The 14,806-nt window shown below is 36.1% G+C and overlaps 1 protein-coding gene across 1 annotated transcript in view; it reads right to left on the bottom strand.

Moving 5' to 3' along the window:
- Positions 1-511: 511 nt before the first annotated feature.
- Positions 512-14,806, bottom strand: part of LOC149782948 (putative ATP-dependent RNA helicase DDX27) — a 59,590-nt gene continuing 45,295 nt past the window's right edge. The window contains exons 16-21 of the mRNA XM_089934505.1: positions 13,102-13,305; positions 8,419-8,507; positions 4,310-4,427; positions 2,569-2,668; positions 2,101-2,181; positions 512-640 (exon numbers count right to left, since the gene is read on the bottom strand). Coding sequence (XP_089790631.1) covers positions 631-640; positions 2,101-2,181; positions 2,569-2,668; positions 4,310-4,427; positions 8,419-8,507; positions 13,102-13,305 — 602 coding nt within the window. The 3' untranslated portion in view covers positions 512-630. The remainder of the gene's footprint in view (positions 641-2,100; positions 2,182-2,568; positions 2,669-4,309; positions 4,428-8,418; positions 8,508-13,101; positions 13,306-14,806) is intronic.

The raw sequence follows: 14,806 nt of genomic DNA on the forward strand, positions 1-14,806 counted from the left end.
GCAGCCTTGCATATGTTCATGACATGTTGGTGCAATGAGTGCTGTTGAGAGCGACACCTAGGTTTTATAATGACTGAATTTAATGTTGGTGTTACTGATATTTATTGTTTGAGGTAAAGGATTTGAATGAGAAAGTCTTTGTGTTGTATGTCACAGTATAGCACATTATGTGTTATTCAGTGGTATTGCTAAGAGGCATGACCAAGTCATATGTTGCAGTGTGACACACAATTTGAATAATGCAGTGGTACTGCTATGAGGTGTGTCTAACTTGTGTGTTACAGGATGAGTACTTCAGTGGCACTGTCCTAAGGCATGTGTTGTTTGTATGTCAATGTGGTACAGGATTTGAGTAACTCAGTGAAATTGTAACAATGCCACAGTTTATGTCACAGTGTGGAATATGAATTTAATGATGAAATCAAAAATCGCAATCAAAGCTCTCATTTTGTAATAAACTCCAATAATATTTTTACCTTGGTGGAATAGAAACAAAATCAAAACAGAAAACTAAATAAAATGACATTTTATCCATCAAAGAGATTAACATCTGAATAGAGATGGTGACTTTAGTCTAATAGTCTTATTCTTTCAGGAAATACTGCTGTACACAAGTCAAATTCTTGTTGGTCATCTTTTCCTGAAAAAGAAAATATGGAGATCATTACATGACAAAAAAAACTGCAGATAAATTAAAAATTTTCAAATTTTATAACCAACTCTATTAAAGTAAGTAATATTTAAAGCACATATTCTAACTCCAATGTTCTCTTGCTATACACAATGGTGAACAACATTACATTTCTGACAACAATATAGTGCCATAAACCTCTTACATTTAGTTTAACTGAAAAATGTTAGAATTCGCTGACTGAAATACATTTAAGAAGAACTAGAACTTGTAGAGATAGGCACATTGCCAGCATTATATAAATGTGTCAAAAGGACCATAATCAGAAACTTTTCTTTGGAAAACCCAGGTCTGGAGATTGGCATTCAGGATCCATAACTCTTCTAAATGACGATGTGGAATACTGGAAATCCAACTCATTCAAGATAAAAGTACTCGCTAACTCATGCTGAAATGTAACAGTCTTTGAAAATGCTCTGGGTTGTCAGGGACCTGAGCTTCTGGGTCAAATACATTTGAAATTCTCAAAGGAAGCACCATTTCTCTTGGTAATGTATTCCCACAACCTGCCTCATTTTCCCCAGGACAGCCCCCCCCCCCTTTCATATTTTGGCCATCCATGGCCTATCTGCAGAATATCTAAAGATTACACTTACAGGAACAGGAATGAAGCCTGTGTACTAATTAACAGTAATCCTTATCATTGTAATTATCTTGTGAAACGGATTGCCACTCTAGTATGTAAGCACCTTGATTGGCAAATAAATGATGCCCTATTTTGTTGTAACACTGTTTAAATTAAATTGGTGATGGCGCAAAGATAATTCTTGAAAGTAACTAAAGCTTTTCCAGAGTTTGATTTGGTCAATATTATCAGATCATCAACATGCAATAATAATATTGGGGCCCCGAGTGGCTGAGTGGTCTAAAGCGCTCTTTGTTACGGATCACTGCCATCTCACCTCTGTCTGCGGCGGTTCAAGTCTAAGATTCAGCCAATGTGGGCATGTGAGAAAGCTTGCCAGTAGCTTCTCGTGGGTCGGTGGTTCTTTCCGGGGTTTTCTGCGTTCTTCCTCCACCATTAATACTGGCCGCCATGTATAGCCTATCATGTGCTGAAAAATGGCGTTAAACCCCACAACAACAACAACAATAATAATATTTATTAAAATAATAATAATAATAATAATAATAATAATAATAATAATAATAATAATTAATGTTATTTAAATGTTATACTTTAATTAATGGACAAATAGACATATGGAGAAGGTAATTACTGTAGGGTTCCCACATCTTGATGTCAGGCTTATCTAGGTTTATTTCTAAGAAGTTGAAAACACTAGATATATCATGTTAATTGTTTGGGTAACAGACATACTAATGCTTAAAAAGAAAAAGAATATGTACTGAACAATGAAATGAATATAAAATTCCACTTGATACTATGACTTGAATGTTGATACTACCTTTTTCCTCTAAAAGATTTATTTCCTTTTCCATTCTTTCTTCCAATCAGGCCATGTTCTTTTCTCTCTTTATATGATGGCCTGAGGAAAACAAAGAAAAACATGAACAATCAATATCAGTCTGTATTACACAAAGTGTGAAATGATAATTCTGACACTTGTCAACGAACCATATTTCTCTTAAAAATATTAAAGTGAGAACTGTGCAATGGCATACACATTTGTCAAGGAGATGGCTATAAATATAAGTATTACTCCATGGCAACAAATGTAATAAGGCCACTATACTTCAAACATATATCTTTTCATGAAAAATTAAACTCTGATGGTGAGTTTAGTGTTATAATCCTGATAGCAGTTTTGTGTTATAAACTGATGGTGGTTCAGTGTTATAACACTGATTGTAGTTCAGTGTTTGACAACCCTTTCAAAATATTACTTTGCTAAGGAGAAGATGTGTTCTCTCACCCTGCTCTGAATTTCTTTAGTGCCAACTTTCCAGTATTGGTGAGTTCCTCATCAAAGGCTGACTTGTGCTTCACTTTCTTTTTCTTTTTGCTAGGAGCCCCTGCAACAATGACAAGATAGAACAATGACACATACAGAAAGTATTATGATATCTTGACATGATAATTTATTTCAGTAAATGTTCCCATAATTTACTGTTCCCTCTTTATAATGATGTTCACGGTAGCATTAAAAAAACAAAACCATTATAATGAGTTTGCCTTAAACAGGGGGATGGTCTTGAAAATCACATTTTAATCGACTCATCCTTGAAGAACTGGAATGGAGTGAAATATACAAACAATGGTAATGAAAGTATTGAGACTCCTGGTGGCCTGGAGTGGTACTGATTTACACAAGACAAAATGAAAGTATTGAGACTTCTGATGGCTTTGTGGCCTGAAGTGGTGCTGGTTTACATAAGACCAGATGAAAGACCCTAACTCCTGAGATTATGATACCCATGATCCTTTTCACTACTGTATAGATAAATAATCTTTATGATATAAAAAAATTCTTTTCTTCATATATCACTTCAGAACTTATATTAACACCTGAAACATTTTATTTGTATTAACATCTGGAACATTATTTCAGGAATTATTATGGCGATTTCCTTCCAAAAGCATGTTCTACAAATGTTTCAATTGTTTAAAGCATTACCTTTAGCGTAACATAATCCAAGGGAGACTACTACTACAATGCATAATCATTTAACTATATCTGAATTGTCTCCCTTGATATAAACATGACCAAAGGATCCATACTTTGTTACTACTATTACTAGGACCATGTAGTTTGTTATTATAAGTAGTAATACAAACTATATTTGGTAAATGATAATGGATTCTATGACAAAGGTACTGATGGACTGAGGTCCTTCAATGCCAAATCCCACAAATTTACCAATTTAATGGTATCCATAATCATGCCTGTGGTACAAGAAAGACAGCAGTAAACTGAAGAGACATTGCAATTTGTCAAAAACAGCAGCAACATATGAAACCTTATAGAAACTGAAGATGAGCTGTTTACTGTAGTTATTACATTAAAAAATTAATCAAACAAAAGTTTTTGGGAATATTTTGCATGGACTGAAGACTGGGAATAAACTGTCACAGTAAAATAACCAATACAATGATTTAGGGTTATCCAACCTCCTCCATATACAGTAAATAGGATCATCATAAGAAGAAAAGCAAAACCAAACTTTGAAAGAATGGAATAAATCTTGAGAGAAAACATTTGTCTGTAATCACAACTTAATATGTACTGACCCTGCATTAATGTTACACTAAAATGACAAATGATGAAAGTTTTCAAAGAGATGTAATTCTGCCAATAGGGCCAAGCAATCCCTGGTAATCCATAAATGTAACAACATGTACCAAGAAAACTGCCAATGATGTTATGGCAGGATTGGCAAGTTTAGTTTTAAGCATATAGTTCTCCCAATAAAGAATCCACATGTCACAGTAAAAATTCTGCATGCAGCTGTCTCTGAGAAATTTATATACAAATAACTGGAGTGGCAACTATAGGTAAATATGTCCTAACTTTGGCAGAGATAAGTCCATAGGCCAGAGCTGCCTTGCAATGTAGTCAAATTTTGGTAATCTAAACTGTTGGCCACAAATAAACAGAAAGACTGACAGGCAGACAGGTGAAAAAGATCAAAATGTGTTAACTTTTATAATAATACCTGAAGAGAAATCATCATCCTCGAACGCTCTGATCCTTTTTGGTTTCAAGGCACGTTTCACTGCCCTAGCTCCATACACTTGTGCCTTGTTTATTTCATTTAGTGCACGATCCTCAGCCTATGCACACAAGGGCAAGAGAGAGAGACGGGATATGAAAAATTGTATAACCCACTTAAGCATTTTCATTAAAGGGTCTATTTTAAAATTGAAAATTATTTGGGGAAAATCCCCTAACATTTGCAGAAAAGGGAGAATTATATGAATATAGGCATGATTTAATTAAGAAATAAAGGTAGGGTTTGAAAATATAATAAATGACTTTCTCACACTTGTTGATTTTTTGGCATGATTTAAAAGAAAAATAAGTGCCAATCACAAGCCCTAGAATATACCCTGCCTGACAACCCTGGAGAGACACTGAAGGGGCAGTATCTGTGATGTATATTCCTACTGAATTCAGTAATTTCTCATAATAATTATTTAAACCTACATATAAAAACATTTATCATTTTCCTAAAAATGAAAGTTATTATTAAATAAATCAGACAATTGCATTTGAACATAATGTACAAACAAAATCTAGATAATGTGCAAAGTGAAAAATAAGCACATGTAATTTTATTCATTAAAAATGGGTATGTCTTTACAATTACAATAACAACAAATCATTTTAATTTTGTCTACCTGCAAATGGATCAGCAGGAAACTATCAAACATAGATTTCCCTACTGCCGATAAAGTTACAACATCCAGAAAGTTAATTGGCAAGAAAATCTAAACCAAGGGTGTCAAACTTGTTTGCTATGGTGGGCCAGATTTTATATAAATGTAATTCACTCGGGACATACATATCATGAACTATGATAAGCATACCAATTTGACACTAACACGAAACCTGGGCCATATATTCAACATTATTTTGTCAGTTCATCCACATATGTTCACAAATGTGTGTACCAAAACTATTTTTTACATAGATCAAGTGATTTCTATGTAACTGTGCTTACAAGGTTTACCAGAAACAATCTAAGTCCAAACTTCAGAAACTGAAAATTTTGTCAGCTTATCCAGTATTAATGGAACATGCTCCCCAATTTATTGACTTTAGGTCAAGACTCTTTCATATTCAAGCCAAAACAGCTTGCATTCAAACAGTCTAAGTAATATCATTAGAAGTATTTTGATGCAGACCCAATATCAATATGAGCATCCATTCTGGGGAAGTAGTAATGTCAAGATTTTCCATACAACTGTTATGGCAGCCATAAAGGATGCATTACTTGTACCATATTAATTTAGGTCCAACTAGGTCAGTTTGCACCATTTTCATTTAAGACCAAGTAGATATTGTAAGAACTCTTCTGATGAAAACCACACGTCAAACTGATTTTCCATTTAAATGAAGTAATGAGAACAAGATTTTCAATATTGGACAGCAGATCAGCACAATTTTATTTAACAAGACATATTAAGAAGTTTTCAGGTGAAAACCCAATGCTGATATGACTTTTCTTTTTTGTATACTAAAAATAACAAGATTTTCAAGATGGCTGCCATGGTGGCCATACTTGATATCAGATCTGCACCATTTCATTTAGAACCAATTAGACAATATATTAAGTATTCTGGTAAAATCATAATGTCGATACGACCAGCCAGCTATGAGAGGTAGTGATAATAATATTTTCAAGATGGCCAATGTGGTGGCATTTTTGAAGGTCAGAATGATAACATTTTCATTTATGACCAAGTAGACATGATAACAAATCTTTCAGTGAAAACTCCATGCTGGGAATGATCATTCATTCAGGAGAAGTATTGAAAACAACATTCTCAAGATGGTAACTATGGCAGCCATACTGGATACCTGAGCAGCACCAATTACATTTATCCCCAACTAGAGATCAAAATTAAGTCATTCTGCAAAAATCTCATGCTGATTCGGTCATTCATTCAGGAAGAGTAGCAATATAATTTACAAGATAGCTGCTGTGGTGGCCATATTAGACGTCATATTGTATCACTTTCATTTAAGATCAACTAGACATCATAAGAAGTCTTTCAGTGAAAGCCCCATATTGATATGACCACCCATTCAGGAGTAATGATAACATGATTTTAAAGATGGTGCTGTGGAAGCCATATTGGATGTTCAAGTGGTATCATTTCCACATAGGACCAACTAGTCAATGCTGTGTTTGTGTGTGTGTGTGTTTGTGTGCGTAAGTAAAGTTTTATGGCAATCTTCCACAGACCTTCCCATAAGTTCTTCTGGTCTAAGATCAGTAGAGCTAAAAATTGTAAAAATAGTGTGAAAATGTGATCAGGTCATTGACAGATGCATAGAAACATGCCTACTGAATTTTATTCCATTCTTCAACAATGTGATAACAAGATTGGCACTTGAAAAAAATCTAAAGTCTAAACCACCCTCCACCACATTTTTGTGATGAAAAATCTAAAACTGATTTGAACACCATGAATGTCAAAACCTGTCATCTGAATATGTAAAGAAACATGCCTAAAATATTTAATTTTGAGAAGTGTTTTTTGTCACTGTGTGAAAACACATCACACAATGGAATGATCAAACTGGTTAATAAAATTATATTTTACCAAATATGGTGTTACTTTAAAGTGTGCATCAACTTGTGCTAACGAGATTGCCATGATGGACACAGAAACATACTGATGGACTGACAGACAGGCACAAATGAAAATGCTTCTACTGCAACAGTGGAGGCATAATCTTTAAGTTGCAGGAGCTTCATGTGCAAGATTTGGACTGACATTTAGATCATTCCAAGAACACCTTCCCCATGTAACAGCTGGTGTGTATAGCCTATTATGGGCTGTGAAATGGTGTTAAATCCCACAAAACCAAACCAAACCATATTTAAGTTCTCTTTGTAGATACCTTAATTATCTGTGCAAAAACCGTTTTCCCTCTTTTAGTTAAAGCGACTTCTTACGTTTGATCTTTTGGTCATGAAACTGACAGCCTTTCTCGTTACCCTAAATACCACCCATCTATAAAAATTGGGTCACATCTGTGATGTGGAACTAATGTTATTGTGCAGAAAACATTTTTAGTCTTAGTCAGCAACCTTCAACTTTGACCGTTTGACCCCATAATTAATAGCCTACTTTCTAAAACCAGGTGCAAGCCATCCACAAAGTTTGTTGAAGTATGTCATGTAGAACTAAGGTTATTATGCAGAAACAAGTGTTAATTCTTTCAGCCATAGTGACTTTGACCTTTCCACTCCAAAATCAATAGGATTTGTCCATACACCAAGCACAAGCCATCCACAAATTTGATAACCACAGATGATGGAGAACGTAAGTTTTTGTGCAGAAAGATACCATTTTTCTTCACTGTGGACCTTGAAATCAAAATGGTTCTTCCTTGCTCCATGTGCAAGCTATATCAAAAGTTATGTTACTGTAGGTAGTGGAGAACTTGAATTATTGTGTTTATTGTGTAGAAACCATTTCCTTCTTTCAGTCACAGAGACATTGACCTTTGAACTTCTGAGCGTGGAAAAAAAATAATAACAGACAGATGGACAACATTACAACAAAATACAGTGGCCCGGAGTGGCCGAATGGTCTAAAGCTCTCTCCATTATGGATCACTGCCATCTCTCCTCTGTCTGCATGGGTTCGAGTCTAGGATTCGGCCAATGTGGGTATGTGAGAAAGCTTGCCAGTAGCTTCTCATGGGTCGGTGGTTCTTCCTGGGGTTTTCCTGGGTTCTTCCTCCACCATTAATACTGGCCGCCATATATAGCCTATCGTGTGCTGAAAAATGGCATTAAACCCCACAACAACAAAATACATTGTCATATAGCAGAAGTATAAAAATTCTTGCAAAATCAAACTGTATTGGACCCATCATAAAATCTGATTTCAAAGTATACTTGAAACAAAGGGAAATAACTGATTTCAGCAATATAACACACAAGTATGATACACACAAGATCCTAATTTAAGAAAAAAACTTCAAAATTAAATGCAAGAAAATCATTTACTTTCCTATAAACCCTTAATAGAAAAATTAGAACACAAAACCACTGGATGAATCCACACATTTCTATACACTTACAGTGGACAATGCACTTCCTTTATTCCTGTCCTTGCCCTTTTTTTTCTGCCTGCTGGGCAACTTACTCAGATCTCCTGCCCGGAGGGCAGCTACAACAAAAAGAAAAATATTACAATTAACTTTAGTCTGGGAATCTGCAAAGCATTTTGGTAACATTAAAAAATGTTCTTCTTTTGTGTATTGAAATCAATGAAGTGTAATCATGCTTATAAACAAAAATCTTACAACAGTTTACATTAACTTTTCAAATTTTGTCCTAAAATACAACTTACAATTTTTTAAAATGTTTATATAGAAATTTGTTTGGAAATCTTCATCAGGGTTTTATTTAATTTCCACAAATTGTGCAATTAAAAAATTCAGATAAATGAGAGACAAGATCTACTCTAAAAGACTGACATTCCACTGTCCAACAAGAATTTCCACTGATCCACGACAAGGCTGTTTGTTCTTTTTAACTTATTAGTGTTCTAATAATCTCTGATATTCCTGAATGATAATAAGATTTTCAGGATGGCCCCTGTGGCAGCCTTCATATTTTTATTGAAGACAAACAAGATATCACAAGAAATTTTCTGTTGAAAATCCAATGAAACTTGCTCCTTTTCCTGGATGATACTATAGAGAGCAGGAAAACAGTCTACCTATGGGTAAGGTTCTTGAAAGAAGCTTCATTCAAAGGAATTAGACAATAAAATGGGAGAATGTAATTCAGTCTTACAGTTAGCAAGTTTTCCAAAGGTCTTCCCCACTGCTGGAAAAGTGACTCTGCTACGACTGATCCATGCAAAGAAAATTCCTAGAGGAACAAATGACCCTCTCTGGTCAGACTGTCTGCCAGGATATTCTTCCTGCCCATAATATGGCAAACTCAGAGAGTGATCTCTCCCTAAGGCTGGACTTCAAAGGTTTCAGACTTCCATTTAAAAAGAAGGAGCCTGTGTACCTCCCTGATGAATGAGGTACTCTACTAATGATGTGACTGAGGTGACCATAACACAATGATATAAGGTTGACACACCTCTGTAAAGATAGGAAAACATTTCTGCATTTTTTTCTTTATACATGAAGGGCTACTTCTTCCTGAGACAAAAATCCCAGAAGAACTACACCCTTTGGCTCTGGGTGAGCATCCCATCCTGAATTGATGCATTGGTGTACAGAAAGGACTGGGGTTTGGGGATGTGAATTGGTACTCGAGTTAGATACCTGTCTTGATTTAGCCATCAAGACAGGTGGAAAGAAGGTGAATCCCTTGGGATGGTCTTCAGTTCACTAGAAGCAGGAGCTAGAGTGGGTGCTGGTAAAATCTCCCTAGGGGAACTGTCCACAGCCAAGTTCAAAGATCCATGGTGAGAGAGGTAAATATCTGAGCTGACAACTTCACAGCCAGAAGAGCACATATGAGGACCAGGATTGGGTCCATTCTGTCTCAGGATTATGAACCCTCTCAAGGCTGGTGAGGAAATTCATCCCCATATACATTAGGTTATGAGGGCCAGGATTTGGTCCAGTCTGTCCCAGGATTACGAACTCTCTCAAGGCTGGTGAGGAAATTCATTCCCATATACATTAGATTATGAGGGCCAGGATTTGGTCCAGTCTGTCCCAGGATTACGAACTCTCTCAAGGCTGGTGAGGAAATTCATTCCCATATACATTAGATTATGAGGGCCAGGATTGGGTCCAGTCTGTCCCAGGATTATGAACCCTCTCAAGGCTGGTGAGGAAATTCATTCCCTTATACATTAGGTTATGAGGGCCAGGATGGGGTCCATTCTGTCCCAGGATTATGAACCCTCTCTAGGCTGGTGAGGAAATTCATCCCCATATACATGAAGTTATGAGAAGGGATGAGAGGGAAAGAGAGAAGAGTCTCTGAGGATGGTGTCCATCCAACATTTATCAAAGTAATGGAGAATTAGGATCCCTATTGATCTCAAGTGGGCTGCAACCACCCTCATCACTTTGGAAAAGACTTGGGATGCAGAGGTAAAATGGACTAGCTTGAAATTTAAATACCTCCTCATTAAGATGAACTGGGGGTCTTTTCTGTGTGGTTGAAAGATAGGGATGGGAAGGTATGCATCAACAGTGACTGCAAGGTCTTATGGTGGTGATCCCATGCAATACACAGGATATAGGCAACATATATTACAGTTAAAGAGAAAAATGATTAAAAATGACTGGTAAAGATGGTCTTTCACCATACTGAATCTGAGTCTTTTATGATGGGAAGAACAACAATGAAAGACACCGTCAAAAGTTTACAAGTAGCAGCTATTATTAAGAATTGTTAGAACTGGAATTCTGCAATGAGCATGATCATGTGCTCAGAGTGCTTAGTACATTAATTTCATGTTCTTTTAAAGATTGTAAAGTGGTGCTGATTGATCCTTTTTGGATCCGACATATTTTGAAAAAAATCCATCTGCTCTAGCATTTTCTGTCACATAACATCTACAACTCACACCATAAAGTGTTTTGCATAACACCTGGCACTATCTGATTTAAAAATACAGATGGGTCTGCTTACTCTTTAGCTTACCAATATAATGAAATTGTGAGGAAAAGTTCATATTTGAAGAAATCCATGTTTTCTTGGAAATGGGTCATATACAGTTGCTATAAATAGCAAATGAGGAAAGTGCTCTTACACTAATCTTATGCAGCAGTTATCTTTTTAAGATTAGTCTTAAATATATATGAGTGGAATTAAATAGATGATAATAAAAATGAATAAAATAACTTTTTATTGCTTTATTTTTATTTTAATGTACCAGATAATCGTAATACATACACAGGTAATCATAAAACTAAATTTGATGAAACAAAGGAAAATGATTATGCCAAAAACGTAATGGTTGGCATATATGTATGTGTGATCAAAGAGTATGATATCTACCTGACTGGGGTGTGTGATGTGATTTGGATTTTTGACATAGCTTTAACAATTTTTCAGTCATATCGCTACGATGTCTGCAATGTGGCAGTTTATAGTGATGTCTAGCACTGGGGAACCATGCTGCAGACATGTAGCATGATGTCCCACCCAGCCACATTATCCTGATAACTGGCCGACCAGTCCTAACACTAACTTCTTAATGGTGGACGCCCAGCGAGGCAGCTGTTAGTACCATTTTTGTAAGTCTTTGGTATGACTCAGACAGGTATAGAAACCCACTAGGCCACCAGAGCGGTCTGCCTGACTGGATGGTAAGTTTAGCTGTCAGATGGCTACTATGCTTGGATGCTGGCTGGGCAGGTGGTTAGATGGCTAGTTTTGGAACCACCATTACAGAAGGTGCAGCAAAATGGACAATCAGTCAGTCTGATCCTCTTATGGTTCCATATACCATGGCACTACCAACCAGTATGTGGCACAACAAACCAACGTGATGGATTACTCACTAGACAATAGGTATGGCTGGCTGACCATCTGGACTGGCTGGTCTGCAGCCAATACCACATAGTATGGCATGAAAGAATATTGAAATGGATCATCAAGCCTGGACTTGCATGCTAAGAGGCCATGCTTGGACATGAGAGCAGGGGGGCTTACGTGGTACACTCTCCCATAAGCTCCATATTATCCATGAAGGTTTGTGATTGATCGGGTCTCTTCTGACCATAAAATGCACGCGCTGCATATTGAGGACAAAGAACACTTTGTATATGTAAGGTATGTTTCATGTGTGACCTCAGTAGCTTTAAATTTATTGCATTTACTAAATAACATCATCATGTTAAACTGAAGTGACAAGGATGATTCCCCCCCCAAAAAAATAACAAGCCGAAAGTGTTCACAAAATCATAGTAACAACACACATTATTTTAACAAGTGGAAATATTTATGCAGTGTACATTAATAACAAACAGCAAATACACACAACAATATCAAGTACAAAGTCAGAATAAATGATGTCCAATCTGTGTAAAAAAAATTAAGATAAAAAAAAAAATTGTTTACCATATGTGGCAAAAACCTTACTGCACTTGTATATACTGACTTTCTGGATAGATTATTTAAAATTGCAAAGATATTCACAGGAGTTGTATCTACAAAGTTGATAATACTGCAGCTGATGCTTAAAACTGGCACTACCATATGGCAGGAAAAGAGAGGTAATAAGTATGAGTTTCTTACTGTAGAGAGACAGGGAGACTAAATTTTCACGTTTTTTGAATGATTGGATTTGGGAGCCAGCAAAGTTTATTTTCCTTGGCATTAATGTGATCGGGGAATGTATTCTAAAGATAACGGACAAGGTTACAATATTTGTTGCCACTGTCATAATATAATGCATGTCAAACTGATCATGGTCTAGACCCTGATCTACCGTAATATTATTCAACTTTATAACTGGGTCTCTGCTCTTAACATTTGGGTTCAAACTAAACACTGGTAAATATGATTCACTGGCCTTCAAATTCTCAGAAGAAACACAAATCAGACACCTCAATAGATTGTAGGTCTCTCTGTGGAATGATCATTCAAACTGGTTAGCAAGCTTTTAATTGACATAAAATAGCCATGGCTCTGGTGTTGTAAATGTCAACTTGTACCCAAATTAAAAATGTTCCATTTTTTGCAGGTAGTCCTAAAAATCCCCTCAAGAAATCCTCAATAACCCATGATACTTTGGAACATGTGAATTCATTAAAATATTCATGTATACGCACCCTTTTCCTGCATCCTTTCCTTATGTGTTTGGAACCATGTACGTTTGGGTTCCATCTCCTCTTTCTTTTTTTCCAGTATGTTTTGGGCTTTATTAACCTGATTCTCCATGGACCTCATCTGCTTCTCTTCTTTCTCCTGTTCAAACAACTGCTTTATGTCCTCCTCCAAGCTCTCAATTTTGTCTCGGTACTTTGTTATCACTTCTGAAATAACATTCAGGTTTTATCATAATTTTCAAAGTCAAATGAAATGGAATACGGATAACAATGGGATCAACTCAAGTACAATGAAAGGCACATTACATACCTGTCCCACCTTTAACAGTCCTCTATGTGGGCATTGGTATTACTGACCAATGACTTGGATCTTTGATCAAGGTATGTGGTCTTGAACTAAATGTTACTGTTCAGAAATCATTATTTTCTTTTAGCCATACCATAACACCGACTTTGACTGTAATACCTGAGAATCAACAAATTTTTCTTTCATCCTAAGTGCAAATCATCCACAAAGTTAGCTCAAGGAACTTGATCTAGAAAAAAATTTGTTTTTCAAAATCCATTTTTCTTTGAGCCATAATGATCTTGACCTTTTAACATTGGACCCCAAAATCAAGAGGTCTTTTCCACACTGTCCTCCAAACTTTGGTTAAGATATGTGGTCCAAAATTGTGTAATGGAGATGGAAGTAGATCAGGTGCAAGAGAAGCAGATTCATGATCTAAGCATCATAGAGTTGATACCCACCCAGGTCAGTCTGGGTCAGGTACTTTAGCATATCATTGGGAAAGGTAATTGTCTTCAATTTCCTGAGCATGATATGGCCAAGTAATGTGTTTAAAGTGCCATGAAAACCAATATACAATTAGGTCATAGTGACCTTTATCTTTGGCTTTTTTCTTATTCATCACATAAATCATCCACAACTTTGAAGAAGGTACATAATCTGTTACAAGTCTATGCTCTTAAAAATAAGTAACAGAAAAGCGTGAAAAGCAACAAGCTTTGTAAAATTCAGCAAATAATTTATTTCCCTAGAATACAAGGTGAAAAATGAGAGAAAAAAAGAACTTATGGTATGGTAAATTAAATCCCAAAATAATCCTAGAATTACAGACACAAGTCCTAATAAAAAACTTGACCACCGTAAAGCTGAGAGGCTTTGGCTTTCCACCAGCCTCACTATTCATAAGCAAATCTATGAAGCTGCTAAGAAGAACGTCACAAACATATAGTCCATGCAGAAAAATCAGCCCACTACACCACTAAGATCATAGAAAGTTACAGCTGCCAAGAGCTCTTCGAGATTACTAACAAGCAAATGTCAAGGAACAAATGTACACCACTTCCAACTACCTACTCTCCAGTCAACCTTCTAGACCTGTTTGCATATTTCTTCTGTGACAAAGTACAAACCATTAGAGATAAGTTTGACAACACAATTTAAATTGTCTCATCATCACCATACAGTTATGATACAGAATTTCAGTGGCAACTGTTAGCAGCATTTGAACCTGTCTCTATGGATTTAGTACGTACAATCATGATGAAGAGTGCACAAAAGTCAGTGAACTTGATACAATTCCAACATCACTGCTGCCTGAGTGCTTAGATCCAGTATTGCCTTCATTAACTGATGTTATTAATACCTCTCTCATCCAGTCAATTCCCATCATTTTTCAAAACTGCCACTGTAAAGTCTCTG

Source organism: Sinohyriopsis cumingii, chromosome 15, assembly GCF_028554795.1.
Source record: "Sinohyriopsis cumingii isolate HCF-2022 chromosome 15, ASM2855479v2, whole genome shotgun sequence".
NCBI lineage: Eukaryota > Metazoa > Mollusca > Bivalvia > Unionida > Unionidae > Sinohyriopsis > Sinohyriopsis cumingii.